General features: G+C 35.0%; 1 protein-coding gene across 1 annotated transcript; it reads right to left on the minus strand.

Moving 5' to 3' along the window:
- Positions 1–10,686: 10,686 nt before the first annotated feature.
- Positions 10,687–11,183, minus strand: LOC120256694 (pentatricopeptide repeat-containing protein At5g65560-like). Its single transcript, XM_039264403.1, has 2 exons — positions 10,856–11,183; positions 10,687–10,793 (listed from the first exon to the last, which is right to left on the minus strand). Exons 1-2 carry the CDS (start codon positions 11,181–11,183, stop codon positions 10,687–10,689), a joined length of 435 nt encoding a protein of 144 aa, XP_039120337.1.
- Between the last annotated feature and the right edge of the window lie 11,865 nt (positions 11,184–23,048).

The following is a 23,048-nucleotide window of genomic DNA, read 5'->3' on the forward strand; positions in this document are numbered from 1 at the left end:
TCATGTGAATTACTTGCATAAATTGTTTAAGTTCATTTGGTGAATTAGAACATGTTCTTTACAATGTATGTCAGTTTATAATTTTCCTTGTTGATTGTTCTTTTTAAAAATGGCAAACTTACCTTGATTCTTTCAATACCAAAATTATTTGATAGAGCGAGGATGGCGAGCAACATGTAAGGCGGAAAAAACTATCTTCTTGAAATATTCTTCAAATCTGAAATTTTATTTTGATAATATCTTTTTGCTTTGTAGGCTTTAGACCATCCTTCAGTGTCTAAACATTGTCTCTATACTCTCCTCGCCACCTCACGGGTCAATCTAAATCTTCATTCACAATCCCAAGGTATTGAAACCCTTCTTTGATCTTACTATCGTCTATTATCTTTGAAATACCACTTTCTACAATAGTATCACTATGCGTGTGTGCTATTATACTGCAAATCATTAATGTTATGGCACGAATGTAGAATGATAATATGGAGTTCTTCGGACCTTTGTCTTTTTGGAGTGGATAAAACCCAGGACTTAGTTTTTCAAGAGAGGGCTTAGGAATGTGTGATTTTATACTTATAACATGCTTTTGTAAGTTTTGAATCTCTAGTTTGATGGCTACCTTTTTGTTACCATTTGATATTAATTCTTGATTTACCTATTAATTATTGAAGCCCAATGCATGAATTATGGAATCCGTGAGACTTAACATCGCTTGTTCATTGGTGTCAATTTTGTGCTTTTGTATATATGATGTTTTGAAGAAATAATCTACTGTGAAGTCTGTACTTATTATGGTACAAAGTTCATTATGATGAATCTCTTTAAAACTACTAGTTTATCGACTTTTTGAATGTTGGACAATTGTTGCTTTTGTGACAAGCGCATTGTAGAATATAGTCATTTGTTTCCCTAAATATCCATTTGTAGAAATATAGTTCATTCCTAATTCTTATAAAGATTCATGGATTGTGAAAACTCTTGGCTAGTACACAAGAAATTTTATTGCAATCTAATAAATATAAAATTTGTATAGGAAACTCATGGTTTTCGAGGGATCAAAAAGTTTGAAGATTATGGAGCTATTAGAAGCTCATACTTCTTCACATCATGAATCAAACTGAGCAAGAAAATGATGCTAGTACACAAGAAAAACCAGTCCCGACATAGAGGAAGAGCGATGAATGGCAAAATGTCCGGACATCATTGGAAAATTTATAATTAAAGTAGATAAATATGGAGTCTCGCACCAAAGATCGTTTGCCACACTCAAGTTCTTCTCCTTGGTGCTAAGCAAAGAATGGCAGCGATGTCTCCAATCAACATTCCTAATTGGAGACATGAAGATTTTACTCCATGGCCAAAGAGAAATGTCTAAAACTCCTAATGGTAATTTTCAAATGTGATGTCACATATTCATGGTTAATGTTGTGCTTGTTATTATTAAATTAATGTATGGGAACAAAATTTGATTTTCCTCCTGACACAAGAGAGTGCTATACGGATTTTGCAAAATCTAAACAAGAGATGGCGAGATTGGAAAGGTGACTTGAAGGCTGAATTTTATATTCCAAAAGAAAAAGAACGAGTTTTAGTGGAGCCACCTTCAACTGTTCTTGAAGAACAATGGCCCGGCCTTGTTCGGCAATGGTATAACCCAATAAATGAGGTAATTGGTATAAGTTTTATTTAAATTATTGTTGTTACTATAATGACTTGTATTTGAGTTTAATTTATCTTTTATAATTGGAATATGGTTTTATTGTGTAGGAACTTGCTGAAATAAATAAAAGAAATGCAAAAAAAACAAAACAATGCACATACATGTGGTCGTAAAAGTTTTGCACGAATTAGGAAAGAAATAGTAAGTGATTTATTTTATAATTAATGTTAGAATGAAATGATTAAACTTTTGATTGTTTAATAGGAAAATGAAACTGGCAAAGAGCCGGATCGTCTTACAATGTGGGATGCAACTCATAAAAAGAAAGATGGTAGCTATGTAAATGAAGAATTTAGAAAGAAATTGGTAAGTGAGTGATCTATTTTTAAGAAAGATTGTTTTCTTTATTTCCATGTTAATGCCTTGTATGATGTTTCTTTCTTGTGAAAAAAAAAGCTGGATACATTTTAATTAATTATTTATTTATTTTTACTGACAAAGAATGAGATCAAATACAAATACTTGTCTTTTCGCACTAAGACAATATATGCTGTCTTAGTTAGAATTATCACTTACCATCATCTCTTCCATGTCCATTAGCATCTATCATGCTTCTTGGGGAATCTACTTGCTGTTCTGATTTTTAACTAATTTCATATTGTATCTTCTGTGATAGAAAATGAAAAAGAAAGACAAAGAAAAAGATTCAATTCTCTTTCTCTCTCTCTCTCTTTACATGTTTGTAGAAGTTTTAGTAAGTTTGAGATGGTTTCAATTAAACTAGTCCTTAAATAAGTTTATTATAGCTAATAGAAGCTACAAGTATTGTGTCCCTAGGATGCAATTGAATGGGGGACTATATGATGCATATATAAAATGAAAAGCATTTTGCAACTAAAGCGCAATTAATCTTTTGAACAAACTAGAGAGATTTATTGATCTTATTAGCTCGATGTACCAAATGGAACTTTGGTATTACTTGATTAAATCAAACTTATTGTGTGTTGTCGTCCCCTGATTGTGATACTATATATCTTATATAAGCAAGTTGCAAATTGATTATAAATAATTAGTTCTTAAAAATCAATATAAACTAGAACTATATAATTATAATTTCAAATCTGGTGGGAACTTAATTTTTACGAAAAGAGTTTTTAGGTATCTACCTTTATGTTACTTTATGCATAATTACAACCTATATGATTGAGAGATATATTATAAATGTATGTGATGTTTGTGTGAAAAGCCCCCAAAGTTTGGCATGACTCAATGAAGCCCCAAAAATCTGATGGTATATACGCTACACTGATGCTCAAAGTAGATCAATTATAGTATTGCATTTGCATTGGGAAAAAAAAACGATATGATTGATGGGATATGGAGGTTTGTCATTTGCCATAAAATTTTTATCTTAACTCTTAAAGCTTTTCTCCTTTCCCATTTGAAAAATAAAAAGAATAGCTTGACTTTTTAATATGTTCTAAAAAGATGAGATGCCTAATTTTATTTTCTCAACATTTTCGATTGATGATATTGTTTTCTATTTTGAATAATATTTAGTTGAACTTCACGAAGCAAGCACATGATCTCCAAGTTAGTTACACAGCTCAAGTGCAAATTTTTGAACAAAAACTGAAATCAATGAAATGGTATTTCAAAAAGATTTATGGAGCTTGAACATAATGGTAGGGTGCGTGGTTTGGGATTATGTCCTACTCCAAGTAGGTATTTTAGTGTCATATCGAAATTCACTAGAACAAGTACTTCAAGTACTGACAAAAATCATAAAGCGGAGTTGGAGAATGTTAAATTAGAATTGGCTGAGATAAAGGATAAATATGAGAAGTTAAGCTCAGATTTGGCTGATATGAAGGAGTTATTTGGAGGCTTTATGGCTGAACGAAGTTTAAATGATAGGATGTCTAAAGCACCCGCCGAGGAAGTAAATTATTTGTCTTACTTTTTATCACTTTTCATTCTTAAATAATAAATTAAAACATCTTTTTGTAATAATGTCCATAGGTTGAAGATGTTGCATCTGTTGACTGATATCACTAGACAAAATCTAATCATGTGGCACAAGAGGTTTGTTGAATATTACCTTCGAAGTAGAGTCTCAAAATTTACAATTTTCATCCTTATGGTTGATATGGTTTATGATGTTTATCTTCCATGTAATAAGAGATACTATCTGCTTGCAATTCTTGAAGTGATCACCGACTTTCATCATGTTTCTAAACCGATTAATTTTTCAATGTCCCATGATTTTTAGCTGACTTCTACGGTCGAGGTTGTTCTAATTTAAGATTAGTTACTTTTTTAATATTTTATAATATTTTCAAGGAATATAAACTAGCTTGTCATTTCAAAACCAATGGAGGATACTATGTTCTGAATGTGAATGCCATATATTTCAGTCTTTTTTGATTTGGTTAAATGCTTTCACCTTAAATAATTATTTGTATACACCCTATCAATTATGATAACAACAGAAAAAGGTTCATAATCAAAGAGCATATTATTAAATAATTTCATATGGTCACATGACTAGCTATGATAAATAGAAACATTATATCATTATGCCATCATTCAATGATTAGGATATATCATGTGGTCAAATGATTTATAACACATTCCATTTTGAAATTCTATTTACTTTGTTTAACCCTATCATGTTTTTCTTAATTGTCACTTGATTTTTAGATTTCTATAGTTCGATTACCAATCCCTCATTTGGACATGTTCCATTATGTTACCTTGTGGTTCTTACTAAAAAGTCTCCTAAACAATGTGGCAAATGGAACTAGCATAAATTGTATTAGCCACCGGCGTATGTATATTCAATGTTTTTGCATTCTAGTTCAACTAATCATTTTGGTTAAACATCAGTTGTAATATCTTTTATTTTTCTCGCTTTTGAAAAATATCAAATTTACAATTAGGTTGTTTTAAAATTAGTGTATTGTGTGTAGGCTTTTATTTGGTCATTCTAAATACACAGATTGGATTTTGATTGAATAAGATTGGATAATGTTTTTGCGGATTTTTGGAGAATTCATGGTTAAAGATTAAGAGGGTTGAAGATGAAGATACATGAAGCTTTTTACTTTGTGTAATTAACTCAAAAAATATTTTGTAATGAAAGTACATAAATAGTGTAAACCTCTTAAATTTTGTTATTACTCAAAAAACATTGCACTTTAACTCATAATATGTCAATAAAGGTCAATGAAATTGAATTTAGGATATTTTTGAATGTAATGAAAAATTTATGTTTTTAATTTACAGGTTCAACAAATTTATTTATTATTAATAGGAAAAAAATTAAAATTGAATTCAATAACAAATTTAGAGGTGGTTATAACCACCTCTAAAAGTATAAACATGGAAGAAATTAATATCTATAGAGGCGGTTATAACCGCCTCTTCCACCTATAATTTTTAGAGGTGGTTATAACCACCTCTAAAACTATTCAGAATTAATAAAAAATTAGTAGATATAGAGGTGGTTATAACCGTCTCTACCATTTATAACTTTCAGAGGTGATTATAACCGCCTCTAAAGCTATTAAAGAACAATGAAAACTTAGTAGTTATAGAGGCGGTTATAACCGCCTCTAAAACTATTGAAGGGTAATAAAAACTTAGTAGCTATAGAGGCAGTCATACCTCTTCTACTCTTTTTATTAAAAACTGCTTCCGTAAATAAAACTTACCCCAACGGTTGATAGAAACTGGCTCTAAAGTATAGAGCCGGCTTGATACGAGGCGGTTTAGAGGCGGGTAAAAACCAACACTATACCTATAGAGGCGGTTATAACCGCCTCATAGGGCTTTTTGAAACTCGCCTCAAAAATACTTTTTTGGTGTAGTGCGGGAAGATAGAGAAGAGGACGAGACCGGGCCTTTGACGGAGAAAAAGATCGACTAGAAAAGAAACAACCAAAGCTCCGCAAATTTAAAAAAAAAAATAGTTGTGAACTCATGAAGATTGAATTGATAGCATGGTGCATGTAAAAAATACAACGTATTTTATATGAGTGGAAAAAAATCATTAAATGTGATGAGATGAATAATAAATCAATGGGCCCACACATATAAGTTTTTTTTATATATACATCCAATTCATGTGATGATTGTCTCCATGTTTCATGAGAGGAATACGTTTGTTTGTTCTGTTTTATTTTATTTTATTTTATTTTGTTTTTTTATTCTTAACCTTAGAGATAATGATTAAAAACTTTGGCCCTGAGATCCACACTCATGAGATTTTCCATGCACTTCCATGCTTGTTTGAAATTTCTCAAATAAAAAGGGCTTGAATGTTAAATATTTGGTTTCATGGCATGTTCTTCTCTCCATTATTCCCGGTGTTGCCTTTATATGATACCCTTGTGTTAATGGCTTCTTATGTGATAACTAGATCCGTGTTTAGCTAGGAAAAAATAATATTCGCAAGCTTAACATGCTAATGAAAATGTAGTGTGGACTTAGGTAAACATAGGGGTATAAATATGGATCTCATATATTAAAGTATATAAGATTGATAAGATTGGAGACGTGGTGAACAGAAAATATTTAGAGATGTAGTTGCAAGAAAAGGCAAAATACAATAATTAAAAAAAACAAAAAGAAGGAGAAATTTTTTTTTGAGGATTCATTTGCAAAAGAATATGAAAAAAAAGTGAAAAGGGAAGTATTTAAGGGTTTATTTAAAAACTTTTCAAGGAATGGTGGTCGCCGAACTTTTTGGACTTATTTCAAAAATTAGCACAAAAATGAAAAATATGAAGATCTTAGATTTATTTGCAAAATTATGAAAAGAAGTGAGAAAAAGATGAGTTTCGGGGTTTATTTTCAAATTTTGATGAAGTATGAAAAAGTGAAAAGTTAGAGTGCCTAGTCGCATAAATCTTTAAATTCTTAGAAATTCAAAGGGTTAATGTGCAAAAATTTTATGAGAGGGGGTTAAAATGCAAAAAAAAAGAAGAAAAATGGGACTCTAGTGAAAGTCGAGGGTTTATTGTAAATTTGCAGGCCTAATTCCATAAACTCATACTAAGTCCAATGAGCTCTCTTCGAGAGTTTCCTCATTACCTCTTCAAACTTTCTTGAGTGAGTGAAAAATTATTTTGAATATCACAAGTCCCATGTTGAAGTCCAATGTAGTAGGAGAAAACTCTCTTCGATAGTTTCCTCATTACTTCTTTAGACTCTCTTGAGTTGAGTGGAAAAATATTTTGAAGACCACAATCTCATGTTGAGGTCCATTGTAATGGTAGAGAGCTATTTTCGAGAGTTTCTTCATTATCTCTTGAGACTCTCTTCAGTGATTGGAAAATTATTTTAAAGACCACAAGTCTCATTTTGAAGTCCAATATAGTGGTAGAGAGCTCTCTTCGAGAGCTTCCTAATTACCTCTTCAGACTCTCTTGAGTTGAGTAGAAAATTATTTTGAAGACCACAATCTCATGTTGAGGTCAAATGTAATGGTAGAGAGACCTTTTCGAGAGTTTCCTCATTATCTCTTCAAACTCTCTTAAGTGAGTGGAAATTTTTTGAATACCACCAATCTCATGCTGAAATCCAATATACTGTTAGAGAGCTCTAATTGTAGAGTTTCCTGATTACCTCTTGAGACTCTCTTGAGTTGAGTGAAAAAATATTTTGAAGACCAGAATCTCATGTTGAGATCCGATGTAGTAGTAGAAAGCCTTCTTTGAGAGTTTCCTCATTATATCTTGAGACTCTCTTGAGTGAGTGGAAAATTATTTTGAAAACCACAAATCTCATGCTGAAGTACAATGTAGTGGTAGAGAGCTCTCATTGTAGAGTTTTCTCATTACCTCTTGAGACTCTCTTGAGTTGAGTGGAAAAATATTTTGAAAACCACAATCTCATGTTGAGGTCCAATGTAATGGTAGAGAGCTCTCTTTGAGAGTTTCCTTATTAGGTCATTAGACTCTCTTGAGTTGAGTGGAAAAAAATATTTTTGAAAAACCATAATCTCATGTTGAGGTCCAATGTAATGGTAGAGAGCTCTCTCGAGAGTTTCCTCATTACCCTCATTAGACTCTCTTGAGTTGAGTGGAAAAATATTTTGAAGACCACAATCTCATGTTGAGGTCCAAAGTAATGGTAGAGAGATCTCTTCGAGAATTTCCTCATTACCTCTTCAAACTCTCTTGGTGAGTGAAAAATTATTTTGAAGACCACAAGTCTCATGTTGAAGTCCAATGTAGTGGTAGAGAGCTCTCTTCAAGAGTTTCCTCATTACCAATTGAGACTCTCTTGAGTTGAGTGAAAGAATATTTTGAAGATCACAAATCTCATGCTGAAGTCCAATGTAGTGTTAGAAATCTCTAATTGTAGAGTTTCCTCATTACCTATTAAGACTCTTAAGTTGAGTGAAAAAATATTTTCAAGACCACAATCTCATGATGAGGTCAAATGTAGTGGTAGAGAACTCTCTTTGAGAGTTTCCTCATTATCTCTTGAGACTTTTTTGAGTGAGTGAAAAATTATTTTGAAGACCACAAATCTCATGCTGAAGTTCATTGTAGTGGTAGATAGCTCTCTTTGAAAGTATCCTCATTACCTCTTGAGACTCTCTTGAGTGAGTGAAAAATTATTTTGAAGACCACAATCTCATGTTGAGGTGAGTTTCCTCATTACCTCGTGAGACTCTCTTGAGTGAGTAGAAAATTATTTTGAAGACCACAAATCTCATGCTGAAGTTCAATGTAGTGGTAGGGAGCTCTCATTGTAGAGTTTTCTTATTACCTCTTGAGACTCTCTTGAGTGAGTGGAAAATGATGTGAAGACCACAAGTCTCATACTGAGTCCAATGTTGTGGTAAAGAGCTCCCATTGTAGAGTTTCCTCATTATCTCGTCAGAGTCTCTTGAGTGAATGAAAAATGATATGAAGCCCACAAGTCTCATGCTGAGTCCAATGGTGTGGTAGAGAGCTCTTTTCGATATTTTCCTCATTATCTCTTGAAACTCTTTCGAGTCAGTGAAAAATCCAACAACTCATGTTGAGGTCCAATTGTGGAATTGAAAATATGCGTCTGTCATTATGTTTGTGAAAAAGACACCAGATGATACATCGAAGCACAAATATCATATTTGTTTTGTTGGTTTTTTCATTTCTTATAGAGGCAAGCCTCTATTATTAATTACCCTAGAATAGAAATCTTAGGAACCTCCGTTTAAGGGCAAAAAGTACAAGTAAGAGCAAGAAGATTTGCGAATTATAAATCTTGTTATTTTATTATATAAACATATTTATTACATCACTTATATGTATATATATATATATTATCATCGCCGCTGCCTGTGCCTTGTTACTACGTTGCTTGCTGCTGCCTGTGCCTTGTTGCGATTTTGAGATGTATATCTCATTATCGCCTTAAAATTCTCCACTGCCTGTGCTTTTATCACCGCACTGTATGTCATTTTGAAATATATCTCGTTTCCATCTTCCATATATTTTCTAAAATCTGCCATTTCCTTGATCATTCTTCTTATTGCTTCAAGTAATCTTGTCAATGCTATCTTTTTTAATTTGTCGCATACCCCTTAGTGCTCTTCATAATTCATATTATTGTAGTCAGCATCACTGTCCTCCTCACCGTTGCTAAAACTTATGCTAGTTGATACGCTGAAGCTCTAACAAGGATTATTTTGAGTTTTTATACCTCAACACGTCTTTTGTTGATCCCTCATTGTTATCCCTGTTGTCCTTTAAAGAAGGTGTAAGTACATAAACCTTATCAACAAACTCTAGTAGAATGTTCCTGATGCATATCTCGCTATTTGTAACTCCATTAACTTTGAGGGTGTCTAAGACTTGTCTCATAGATTGGACATCTCGGTAACGGCTTCCGTATTTGGAATGTTGTAGTGCTTAATTGAATTATTCGGCCATTTTTATCTCAAGATCCTTGGATGATACAAGAAGGTAGTTTTGGGCTCCTTCCAAAATCTCCATTGCTTCACAATCCATTAACACCTTAGTTTATTTAAGAAGCTAAATCATGTATAGGTTTCTAAAAAAATGCATGTATGCCTCTCATTCAACGTGCATGTAAGTTATCGTTTATTTATTTTTATTTTTATTTTTTTTTGTCTTGAGATAACTCCATGTTTATCATCATCATTCTCGTCCCATGCACAAAGGTGGGTCCCACTTTTTTTTATTTTTTTTTATTTTATACTTTTCATCATTTTTCCATTCCCATGCATGTATACATACTCTCTCTATTTATTTATTTATTATTTTTTTACTGTTTTTTTATTTTTATTTTTTATTTTTATTTTTTTATGCACTTATGCATTATTGAAAAGATGGAAATGGTTTTAGGTCCATGTATTTTCATGAATGCTTTCTCAATTTTTTTTTATTTGTTTGCCATGCACGTAATTATTTTCCCTTCATTTTTTTATTCTTGCATAATTGAACTCATTTTATTATTATTATTATTATTATTTTTTATGCATGTCATGAGACTATAGCATGCCCTTTTTTATTTTTATTTTTATTTTTTTTTTATGCATGTCATGAGACTATAACATGCCTTTTTTTATTTATTATTTGTTTATTAATTTGAGAGGTTATTGTCATTGCACAGACTCCGAAACATTCCTATATCTAATTCATGGTTTACATACATATCTGATTATGCTACTAGAAATAGTTGAATTACTTATTTGGAAGTCCCACCATTATTTTTGATAAATAAAGCCTTGCAGAAGCTCATGAATTTTGCTGGCTTTTATTTTTAAGCTTCTTTCTAGATTGTTTATTTAATTCAAGGGTGATCCCTACTGTCTTTTTCTCTTTATTCAAGATTTGCCCATTCTTATTCCAGGCATTGACTTCTCCCTTCTTACAATATCGTCGAATCAAAGCATTATAAGTGACAACCCCAAGGACCAAACCTTTCTCAAATGCCTTGGTAAACAACAATTATGCATCTTCGAGCTTCTCCTATCTACATAATCCGTCAACCAGAGAAGTGCACGTTCAAGTATACGGGTGGCATCCGTTCCTGTCCATGGATTCCATGGTCTGAAAAGCAACATCAATCATGCCTCCCTTACAGAAACCATCAACCAAGACATTGTAACAAACTACATTTAGAACCAAACCACTGCTAGAGGACTCAGAGAGCAACACCTCCTCGTCTGCAAACCTCTTTTCTTTGCATAACCCAGCAACTCAAAGGGTTCATCTAACCGACGAGATTCACAGAGCCCTTGAATGAGAATGGTGTAAGAGAACTCATCACGTGAGCATCCCATGCGCAACATTGAGACAAGAACTCGAGATCCCCCATGGGAATCCTTGACTTTATAGTAACCGGAGATCAGAGAGTTGAAAGTAAAGGTATCAGGATTGAGACCAGCTCGTGAGAGATGGGCAAAGTAGAGCTCGGCCTCGAGAAGGCTCCCATCCTTGCAACAGGCATTGATCATGGTGTTGTATGTGAAAATATTGGGAAATGTGACATCTTGCATCATTTGCTAATAAACATGTCTCATTTCGGAGATCATCCTAAATTGGCGAGCAAATTCTTCCTGGGATGTAGTGCAGAAGTGTGGTGAGGCTCGCGAGGAAGCTGACAAGAGCTAAGGTATCAGGGATAATGCCGGAGTCTCACATTTAGACGATCAAGGAAAGCGCTAAATGGGATGGTCCAAGTTAATGCATGCATCAATGGCAGCATACAACAGCGGCGACGAGTAGCGGCAGCGGTGAGCAGTAGCGGTGTCAAACGGCATGCTTGGCGGCATTATTTCACCATTCAAGCATGCCAAGGCAGTGAACAGTGGCAACGGTAGCGAGCGGCGGCATGCTTGGGGGCATTATCTCAGCAATTCAAGCATGCCGCAGTGATGAGCAGCGGCAATGGAGATGAGCGGCGGGCGATCTTTTCTTATATATATATATATATGTATATATATATATTTTATATGAATAAGCAAGAGAGAAGAGAACCTTTTTTTTCTCCTTTTTTTTTTAAAGAATCTTTTTTTTTTCCAAAACCTTCCCCGGTTCTCCTCTCAATTCTTCCCCTTTTAAAAGAAAACCATCGCCCCTTTCTTATCCTCATCCCGAGAAATCATTTCCCCTTCTTATTCTCATGCTGAGAGATCACAACAAAGGATCAAATTTAAATTTAAATTTTAAAAATTTTTAATTTAATTTATTTTTTTTTTATTATTATTTTTTAAAAAATTATATATATATATGACAATTTATATATATATATATATTTTTTAATTTCAAATTCAAAATTTGAAATTTGAAAATTTTTTATTTCTTTTAATTTAAAATTTTTTTCCGTTCGTCTCCTTTTTTCGCCAATTTCCTTTTTTTTTGTTTTTTTTTTAAGTTCGCGCCGTCGTCCTCATCTGATCCCCGTATAATCATAGCCTCTTGACTAAATTAGAAGAAGAGGATGAGATTTAATTTAAAAATTTTTATTAATTTTTTTTTAATAATATTTTATTTTATTTTCTTTTCTTTTAATTATTTTAATTTTTTGAAATTTAATTAATAAAAATCCAATTTGCCACGGGATATTTGTTTGGGTGCCTCGGTATTTGCATTTTCTCAAATAGCCTCGAGATATGTCTTTAGGTTAAATGAAATTTAGGATTGTCTCGAGATATGTGTTTGGCTATCCTAAGATTTGAGATTGCCTTGAGATATGTGTTTGCAAGGGTATTTTTGTAATTTTCCATTTGCCTCGAGATATGTTCTCAGGGGCAATTTTGTAATTTACATTTTGTATTTGCCTTGGAATTTGCATTCTAGTCCAAAACAACCAAATAATCAATTAAGATTAAGATTAGGACATTTAAATTTTAATTCTAAATATATCTATGTTTAGGATATATTAGAATTTAAATTAAATTGGGATTTGGTTTCCATTAGGACATTGAGTTTGATTAGGACATGCATTACATTATTTATATATAACAAATGCCCCCTTCCTACTTGTCTCATGAAATTCTCTTTAGTGAGTTTGAGTGAGAGAAGTAGGAATCCCCAATCCTTTCTTTTGTCATGGCCAATACATCTCAACCTTTTTGGGCTATGAACCAAAATTACAATGAGGTTCCCCAAGGTCAAGCCTTCATGCGCCACACTCATATGTTTGATTCTAAAGCCGAACCCGCAGTCATATATGAAGGAGGAGAACAATCAGAGAGGGTGAAGCGCTATCCAAACCGTATGGCTATTGCCAAATTGTCCACAAACTGTTGGTTTGAAGATGGTCTAACTGATGCAATTTGCTTGAAACCTGAAGGAGAAGTGAAAGATTTGAAGACATTTGAAACCCTTGGATCTAGGATCATCAATCATCGCTCGGGATGGAAGGGTAGGGAGCCTATCCAAAATACTTTAATCGATCTTCCATATTATGCAGAGTGGGCCAAATTTATAGTCAATAACTACTCCAACGAGTTATCTGAAGCAGAATTGATGGGCGGGATTGTGGCTTCAGTCGGCCGCTATGATTTTGACATGAACTTTTATAAAGCGTTAGTAGAACTATAGTGTCCCGACACTAACACTTTCCACCTCTTGCACGGAGAAGTTGGGATTTCATCATAGGACATCAAGGAATTTGGAGGACTTCCAATCAACGGAGACATCTATGATGAAGTCATACCTCCTAATAACACAATATGCCAAAGATATGACCCTGAGCTTTCTATTTTAAGAAATATTTTCGACGTTTTTCAATGGCTCTCACAACAAAGCGTCGACGAAGATATATTCTTTGAGAATTAGGTGGAGTTCTTTAGGAGATCAAGGCATAGCTCCCGTTATAAGTCGGCGTCTAATCCCTCTCCAAAGCTTGTTTTCAAGGCAGATTTAGTTGCTTTCATAGCACTGTGGATCTGCTTTTTTATTATGCTAGGTGATCATAAAGTAATTAGACCAGGAGTTTTTATGATGGCATGCAACATCGCACACGAGAGGAGAGTAGCTTTTGCCGCGACAGTGCTTGCACACTTATACTTAGGCTTAAATGCCATGGCTAAACACAGAAAAGGGCCCCGATTCTCTACCACAATGTTCCCTGTTCATTTCTTGTATGCTTGGGCGGGTTATTATTTTTGGAGCATATATCTCAAAAGGAGAATAGATGACAATACCTTAAGTATACCTGGGTTGCTGAGAATACCCAAGATGTTGCAATTTATGAACTCCACCACAACTCCGTTTGTCAATCCTATATATATCCGAAAATTTATCCGACATGAAAGCAATTTCATATCTCGCCCTTTCTCGTTCATGCATCATAATGACGAGGTAGTACGAGATTCCAGATACCCGACTGGACCATATGTATTGGATTTATATACCATGGAATATTTGATGAATCTTCGCTGTGGAGTTCTTCCACTTAGGTGTACAGGAGATCTTTTTGCATAACCTTATAATCCACACAGATTCGGGCGCCAATTTGGATACGATCAGCATACTCCGGCGTTCACTGATATTCCCAGGAGGGCTCCTTCTCTCGGGATTCTTGCGGGGTACTGGCTTCATCTTTCTCGCCAAAGGACATCTAGCTCATTCTATATCCCTGAGAATGACAGAGAAGGGAGACTTATACTTATTTATGCACAGAAATGGTTGAGGACTGTTGAAGCTTTTTTCCAACAGAAATATTCACTGTTGATCCAAGATAACTTCAGAGACAAGAGAACCATTAATAGGGAGCGAGGACAATCTTCGAAGGGCCACAGATTTATCAATGAAAGTATATTCATTGATGACACTGATCTTACTGTTGACCCAGTTATCCCATCAAAGCGACAAAGAACTGAAGGTATGTCAACTTTATTTATTTGCTTATTTGTTTATTCATTTTTCTATTATTAGTATTTTTTTAAAGAAAAAATCAACTTTCTTCCTTTAATTCTTTTCCTTCACAAAAGTTTTTTCAAAAATCCCTAGGAACTTTTTCCTTTTCTTTCACGCCCTTTTCTCTTTTTTTTCTTAATTTAATTTAAATTTTAATTTAATTTTTTTTTAATTTAATTTTTTTCCAACGATTTTCTTTTAAAAAAATCTGATTTGTTTTTTTCAAAAATATTTTTTTCCTTGAATTTCTTTTATTTTTATTTTTGTTTTTTTTTAAAATTTTTTTTTATTCAAAATCAAACTTTATAGTTTTCACAATTTTTATTTGACTCAAAGTCCAAATTTTGACTCAAGGTCAAACTTTGTAACTTCACACTTTTTATTTGACTCAAGTCCAAATTTTGACTCAAAGTCTATTTTCAATATAGGGATTCAAATTTATGACACCCCAATAGACAATGTTAGGGCTATTCAAAGTCCTCAAAGAATTGATGATGTTCCCTCATTAGATCTAGAGATGCACATGAGCTCCCATGGTAAGAAATATCTCTTTCTCCTTTTTTTTCATCTATGCATCTTTAATGAACTTGATGACGTCTTATATCTAGATCAAATAAATGCACAAGATTTAAGTGTCGGCGCCGGAGAAAACATTGGAGTCGGCGACCATGTTGGGATGGAAGACAACATTGGAGTAGAAGAAAATATTGACATTGAAGAAGCTCTTCCTAACCCACTACAAGGTATTGCCCTCATGTCATTTTTGCACCTTAACCCTTTGACTTTCTAAGAGTTTAAAAACTTATGCCACCAGGCCCTCTAACCTTTTTTATTTCTTCAAAATTTGCAAATAACTCCCAAACTTCCATATTTTCATATTCTTCATGGTTTTTTGGAATTAAACCCTCTAACTTTCATATTTTCACATGTGTTCACAATTTTGCATGCATGTCCTGAAATATATTTTTTTTTATTATTTTTCTTTTTCACATTTCTCCATAAATTTTGCAACAAAGCCCCTCTATTTTTTTTTTTTTTTTATGCAAATTCTCCCAAACATTTTATTTTCACTTCTCATCATCATTTATTCATTTTTTTTAATTTTCCAATAACTTTTTGGGTTTTTGGGGGCGGTTCAGCAGAGCAAATATTTTCAAAAAAAAAATATGAATAGGCCTATATACCTATTTTATCCCTGACTCATTATATGATTTGAATCATATGCACATGTAACATGCCCAACATGCATCATGCATTTGAATGACATGAAACCCACAATGGAGTCTGATAAGTGCTTGTGCGATATGAAGGCGAAGCGTTCATTTCTTATGTTGAGCATTACTTTTCTCGGGTTTCTACACTAATATGTGTGTTTTTATGTTACTTTTATGCAGGTAGGGTTGTGAGGCTGAGTATGAAGGAAATAGGCCAATGTGGATCATAATGCACCAATTTTGGAGGAAATCTTGCTAAGGTTAAAACGCGAAAACATAGGTCAGGTGTGAGATGCTAGAGTGTGTGCCAACCTCCTCGTATTTGAGTTAGCACATCCATTTGGAGGGGCACAAAGGCAGTCACATTCGAGCATTCCGACTTATGCACATAGAACAAGAGCTCCACCAACGTGTACACCATTGAAGAAGCAAGTGATCCACGACGTGAACGTGTGCCCGTTTGCGTTACCCCGATGAAAGTATGGAATTGAGAAGCTATTTAGGTTGAATACTGTAGCAGAGCAATATAGCAACACTGTAACATATACTGTAGTAGCACTGCTCACAGCCGGCCGAGAAGCCAGAGAAACAGAGAATCCACACGGGCGTGTGGAAATTATCCACGCCCGTGTGGAAATCCTGCACGGGCGCGTGGAGCATCCACGCTCATGTAGTCGCTCGATTGCAGCCCTATTTAAAGCCGATTTAGCCCTGATTTTGGTATTCTTTTCTCCATCTTTTCCCCAACTTGAGAGAGGGCTTCGGCTAGGGTTTCGAGGGGTATTGGCCAAGGTTTTGGAGAGGTTCTACGGCTCTAACATCATCATTCCTTAGGAAGAAGGTTGGTAGGGGAGCTTCCGTCGAGGCGTATCCTATACCGGACGAGGGAATCCTTGGACGACGAGTAGAGGACTATCGAGGGGGTTTCTTTATGGATTCATTGCTTTTACATTCTATTTCTTTGATTGTACTTAGCTCCATGTAGAGCTAAACCCCTAGTGGGTACTCGGGTATTGTGAACCCTAGGATGTATTTGTTTCTTTGAACCTCTTTATTATGCTTTCAATAAATTTATGTTTATTGTGAGTTCCAACCTTGAATGCTTGATTGTATGAACATTTCCCTAGAGTGACACTAGGGGTTGAGAGTTCTTGTTGGTAACCTTGTGAGTGAGTGACACACCATGAGCGTTAGACAAAGCTAGGTTGGAGAAGGTTGAGAGGGTGAGTCGAGAGGTGCGAGAGTGTCCCCTTTCCCTTCCGGCAGTAATAGATTCTACCTCCGTTCCTCGAGTTCTTTCTGCGGCCATAATAGAGTGAATGGTCTAAGGGATGAACTTCACTGGGGAGCTTAGTTGCGCGTGCAACGGGTGAAGCGTTGAGGTGATCTTAGTATCTAGGGCTTAATTGTGGTTAGGGACCTTCCACCTGGACCAAAGGGTTAGGTCTATAATTAGGAAGAGATTTATCACTTGGAATCCCTAGAGTGCATTGCAACTCTATGCGAGTGCGAGGTGTTGAGATTGTTCGATTTCTTCTCCGGGACATGTATAGAGTTAGGCATAGTTGACGTTAGATTTGGGACTATGTAATTAAGGATTTCCACGACTCACCATTGCATTGATTAGGAAGCATAATAGAGGGTTCTTGCACTTGAAACAATTATCTTAGGTGGAGCATTATTCGGGTACCCCATCTTTATCGATTGCCTTATCCCCTTCTTTACTTTTGCTCTCTTACTTGTTGCTTTTACTGATTGAGAATTGAATCATTGTCACACTCATTATCATTGATCTTTTGCACTTGCGGGATTTACGCAAGGGGATCTTGTCAGGGTCCACCAGGCATTTATGTAAACATAATGATAGCATAAATCCAATATTTATCTAATTCATGTATCCATGCATGAGAAATAAGAAATCATACATTATATTTCAATGAGGGGAGTAATCATGCTTCAACATCTTTTTTTTTCTTATTTTTTTATTTTTTTATTTTTTGCTTTTTATTTATTTTAAATGTTCTTTATGTTAGGGGATGTACCAGTTGCCTTGAAAAATGAGCTCCCGCAGAACCAACCAATAATCCAAGAAGGTTTTTTTTTTAAAATATTATTATTTATTTATTTATTTATATATTTTTTTCTTTTCTTTTCATCGCATAACAATTTTCTTCTTCTTTTTAGCCCTTCAAAAGGATGAAAGTATTTCATCTCTTAGTCTAACTCCTTCGGCAAGTTTTATAAAAGATGCCCCTTCTTTAATGGAGAGTGATGGCGGGAATACTCATGTTGAGAGTGTACCATGCGATAGAAAAAATGCTAACATTGAAAACACACCTCATGATAGTGGTAATGTCAATGTTGACACTACACCTCCAGCAATGCAGAATGAAGGTATTATTTATTTATTTATTTGCTTTGTGTGCAAATCACCGTGACATATATATATTATTTTCTCTTCTTATTCCTTTTTTTTTTAGTCGTCCAAGAAATTTCTAAGAACATTCATACTCCCACCGAGGAATTGGAAAGTGACGGCTCTAATGCTGACGTCGGGGTTACAAATTTGCCTGAACAAGACCAAGGTTTTTTTTATTCTTATTCACATTTTATTTTTTCTTCTTTTTTTTATTTTTTATCAAAGGCCAAAATTTATTTGTACATTCTCTTTGTAGGTTAAAAGAATATACCTAATGTAGTTTTACGCCTGCGAGATGAGATGATCAACAATATCAAGTCTCTCGACTATCACAACTACTAAGTCATCATCAACAAAGTGAAGGAGTCAAAATTACTTTTTGAACCTTTTAGCATTGATTTGACCAGTCTAGAGCCTTTCATAGAGAAGATCACTCGATGTGCATCCTATGCTAAAGAAGCCTCATAGGATCCTAATGTTCAAGCTTGCATCCGTAGTCAACAAGCCAAGGCATGCGTACATGAAAGAACTTTGCCACTTGAGCATCTTAACAATCTCAAGACAGACTGGACTAATGACATAAATGTGAACAAGGGGGAGTATCAGAAACTTGCTGAAAGGGAACATCAACTTTAGGTTGAACTTTGTGAGATTCAAGGCACAATGAAGACTGTGGGTGAAAAGATAGCGGATTCAACTGACCTATTTGATGCTTCTGAGCCTACACAAGCGAATCTTCAAGTTGCATTGGATGAGGCCAAGACACAGCTTGCTGAGAATCAAGAAGAGAACTTAGATACTCCTCTTATGGCTATTTTCACAAAATGGCTTAATGAGTTGGAGGAAGTAAAAGAATCATTGTTGAAATTTATTGGGCATTAAAGAGCCTTCTTTCTTTCTTTGCTTTCCTAGTTTGTTTTCTTAGTTTGCTTTTTAAGTTTGTTTATGATTTAGCAATTGATTTTAAAACATTGATCATGGACATTTGATTTGAATAAGCCTTAGGTTTTTCTTTTCTTTCTCATGCGTCTTTGTTTTCAATAGAATACTTGGAGAATTGAAATCATGATTGATTTTTTTTTTTGTTTTGTTTTGTTTTGTTTTTTTTTTTTGTTATTATTTGTTTTGAATGAGGGCCTTGTATTTTTCATTATTTTCAGCCAAATTTGGAATGATTTTTTAAGCCATTCATCCACTTCATAGCACCATGGGCAAACAGTGAATTAGACAAACAAGGTCTGTGAACTCAATTTTTTATGATAATCAAATGAGCTCATATTCCAATCTCCACCGTTCATTTTAGAGATAAGGACCTTATAAATTACTGTAACAATTTTCACTAAAATTGAATATGATTTGATATGGTGATACATGACTTGATGATGAGGTAGCTGGGCAGGTATTTAGGCAAATTCTTCTTCTAGATGTCTGAATTTTTTACAATAGACATATTAACTTAGAATTCAATCGTGACCATTCATATTGAAGATCAGAATGCCTTGATCATATAGAAAAAATTTCAAAAGGATTGAAACTATTTTGACTATCTGATCTTAAGCTAGAATTTGAATATGGTGTAATGACAATCATTAATGAATTTCATGCTTGATTTGTGATTTTATTTTGATAATTGATGGCCTGGAGGCTCAATCATAAACATTTACATTGAGCATTATCAAGGATGGAGTTTTCATAAAAAATTTTAGACCGATCCGAATTTTTGGCATAGTCCGATTAACACATTGAACATTGAACGTAGAGAAGCGGTGTCCTGCACCATAGCCCACAGTCCTACTCTCTTCTATAAATCATGTAGACTTCAAATCAAACTTCAACCATTCAGATTAAAGACTGAACATGTATTTATGATTTGAAAGAAATTTCAAGGCAATCAAAGATTATTTGGTCACCTGATGATGACCTTGATTGGAACAATACCATCAAAGAAGCTTTTAGCTTTCAACACTTTAACATGCATAAGGAATTTTTTTCTTTTTTTAAACACAGGGACCAATGTATTTGCCTCAGGAAGCAGGCTTAACTGTGCATGACTGGTCTACATGGACAAACACTTGTCTCCTTATTTCATTGGAACGAATTTTAGTACAAAAGTGAGTTTAATACCAAAATGCATAAAAATAAATATTTTGCCTCGAGAAATACATTTGATTGTATATGACTAGTCTAGCTCTGTGAGGGACCAGATGTTCCGTCATAGGCAAACATTTTTACATTAGACATAATATTTCTTTAAGAAACGGCTGTTGATGGGTGGCATTGGTCTTTCTCCATTGGCATCGATAAGTTGATATGCGCTTCCTTCATAGACGATCTCCACAACATAAGGGCCTTCCCAATTTTCTTTGAATTTGCCCCCAGCCTTTTTGTTGGTGATGATGGGTCTTCTGAGGACAAGGACCATCTCTCCTTTGTTAAAAGTCCAAAAACGAGCCATCTTGTTGTATGCTTGAGACATTTGTGCTTTATAGACTTCGAGATTTTGTTGCACCCCTAATCTTTTTTCATCAACAGAGTCCAACTCATCCAAGCAGAGCCGAACATTATCTTCATTAGAAATTTCATTTTGCAATGCCATTCTCAGCGAGGGTATCTGGATTTTGAGAGGTAAAACTGCTTCAGTTCCAAACACCAAAGAATATGGCGTGCATTGTGTCGGAGTCCTATAGGTAGTGCGATATGCCCATAGCATCTCTGGGAGTCTTTCATGCCAATCCCTCTTATTTTTGGACACTGGTTTCTTCAACAGCTTTGGGAGGGTTTTATTGAATGCTTCTACCAATCCATTTGCTATAGCATTATAGATGGAGGTATATCTCCAATTTATTTTATGATGTTGTGCGAATTTCCCAACCTTGAAGCTTTTGAAGGCGGGGCTATTATCTGAAATAATTCTTCTTGGAGTCCCAAATCTATATAAGATGTTTTCCCTGAAGAATTTGAGGATATTCTCAGTCTTGACTTCTCTCAGTGGGATTACTTCTGCCTATCTGGAAAAGTAATATGTTACAACCAATATGAATCGATGTCTCAAAGATGATGGTGGTTCAATAGGACCGATAACATCCATTCCCCATATCTCAAAGGGCCATGAAGAGGTTGTGGGGTGTAAAGGATTTGGGTGTTGATGAATAAAATCTCCATGTATCTGACATAGATGACACTTTCTAGCATAATTAATGCAATCTCCTACTATGGTTGGCTAGTAGTACCCCAAGCGCTTGATCTTGAGTCGCATCTTGGGTCCGGATTGGTGCGCACCACATATCCTGGAATGCACATCATGCATAACTTCTTGGGCTTCTTCATATGAGAGGCACCGCAGGAGCAGTTGATCATAGGACATGCGGTATAATATATCATTTATGAAGGTGAATCTTAAGGCTCTTCGCTTTATCTGAAGACCTTCTGATTTATCCTTAGGGAGTTTATCATATTTCAAATATTCCATGAACGGTTGTCTCCAATCTTCCTTTGGCATTTCAAAAGTGAAGACTTCCGCATTGCCCCCAGCACTTTCCTCTTCGACTTCGTCGGGGATCATACTAATGGGTCTTCTATTTCTTATGATTATATGGATTTCTTCATAATTTGGATTCTCCAGCTACTTTGCTACTTTCACCAAAGAATCGGCTTCTCCATTTTTTGATCTTGAAACCCTCCTCAATTGCACTTGGGGAATTTTTCTTCATCAGATTTTTGACCTTCTTATAATATTTAAGAAGTTCAGGTTTGTATATCTTGTAGTCTCTTTCGACTTGCTTGATAATGAGTTGTGAGTCTCCAAATATGTGTACGTCTTGGATCCCCATTTTAATTACCAATTCCAAACCAGCTATGAGAGCTTCATATTCTACCTCATTGTTTGTGCGTGGCTCCGTGAGGGAGAGAGCATATCTGAGGATCCCCCCTTCCTGTGTGACGAATTCGAGTCCTATTCCAGCTTTGATTTGTGGCATTTGGGACATGAGTGCTGGTTTTATAGACAACGCTCCATCAAAGTATAGTCACCACCTTGTTTCTTCCACTATTAATGTCTCTTCATTAGGGAGTTCAAGATTAAGTGGTGAATCAGCAGGGAAAGGATGTGCTGCTAGAAAGTCTGCCAGCGCCTGCCTTTTAATTGCCTTCTGTGGAGTATACATTATATCAAATTCCATCAGAATCAATGCCCATTTTGCTAGTCTTCCTGTAAGCAACGGCCTCGTCATAAGGTATTTAAGTGGGTCTATTTTTTATATGAGTATTACTTTATGCGCTAGCAAGTAGTGTCTCAATTTCTTAACTGCAAACACCAAAGCTAGGCAATGTTTTTCAATTGCCGTATATTTACTCTCAGCTCCTACCAACATCCTGCTAAGGTAATATAACGCATTTTCTTTGCCTTGTTCATTATTCTGAGCTAACATAGCCCCCAAAGACCCTTCCAATGTGGCCGTATATAAGATCAGAGGCTTTCCATGAATCGGGGCTGCTAGCACTGGTGGATTCAACAAGTACTGTTTAATGTTATCGAAAGCTCTCTGACATTCAACATCCCATTTGAAAGGAGCATTTTTCTTGACCAGTTTAGATAAGGGCTTGCATCTTCCAAAGAGGTTGGAGATAAATCTCCTAATATATGCTAAACGCCCTTGGAAGGAACGCAGCTGCTTCAATGTCCGAGGAGGTGGCATTTCCAAGATTGCCTTTATCTTGGAGGGATCTATCTCTATTCCCCTGTGCCTTACGATGAAGCCTAGGAATTTCCCAGAGAGGACTCCAAAAGCACACTTCATGGGGTTCATTTTCAACTTGTATTGTCTGAGGCGTGTAAAGACTGACCTCAAATCATCAAGATGCTTGTC

Source organism: Dioscorea cayenensis, chromosome 1, assembly GCF_009730915.1.
Source record: "Dioscorea cayenensis subsp. rotundata cultivar TDr96_F1 chromosome 1, TDr96_F1_v2_PseudoChromosome.rev07_lg8_w22 25.fasta, whole genome shotgun sequence".
Classification (NCBI taxonomy): Eukaryota; Viridiplantae; Streptophyta; class Magnoliopsida; order Dioscoreales; family Dioscoreaceae; genus Dioscorea; species Dioscorea cayenensis.

Excerpts from the sequence above, each read along its gene's own strand:
- LOC120256694 (XM_039264403.1), bottom strand. The coding sequence starts at position 11,183 with ATGATGCAAGATGTCACATTTCCCAATATTTTCACATACAACACCATG. Across the intron at positions 10,794-10,855 it reads GGGTTATGCAAAGAAAAGAG|TTTGTTACAATGTCTTGGTT; the intron begins GTTTGCAGACGA and ends TTCTAAATGTAG.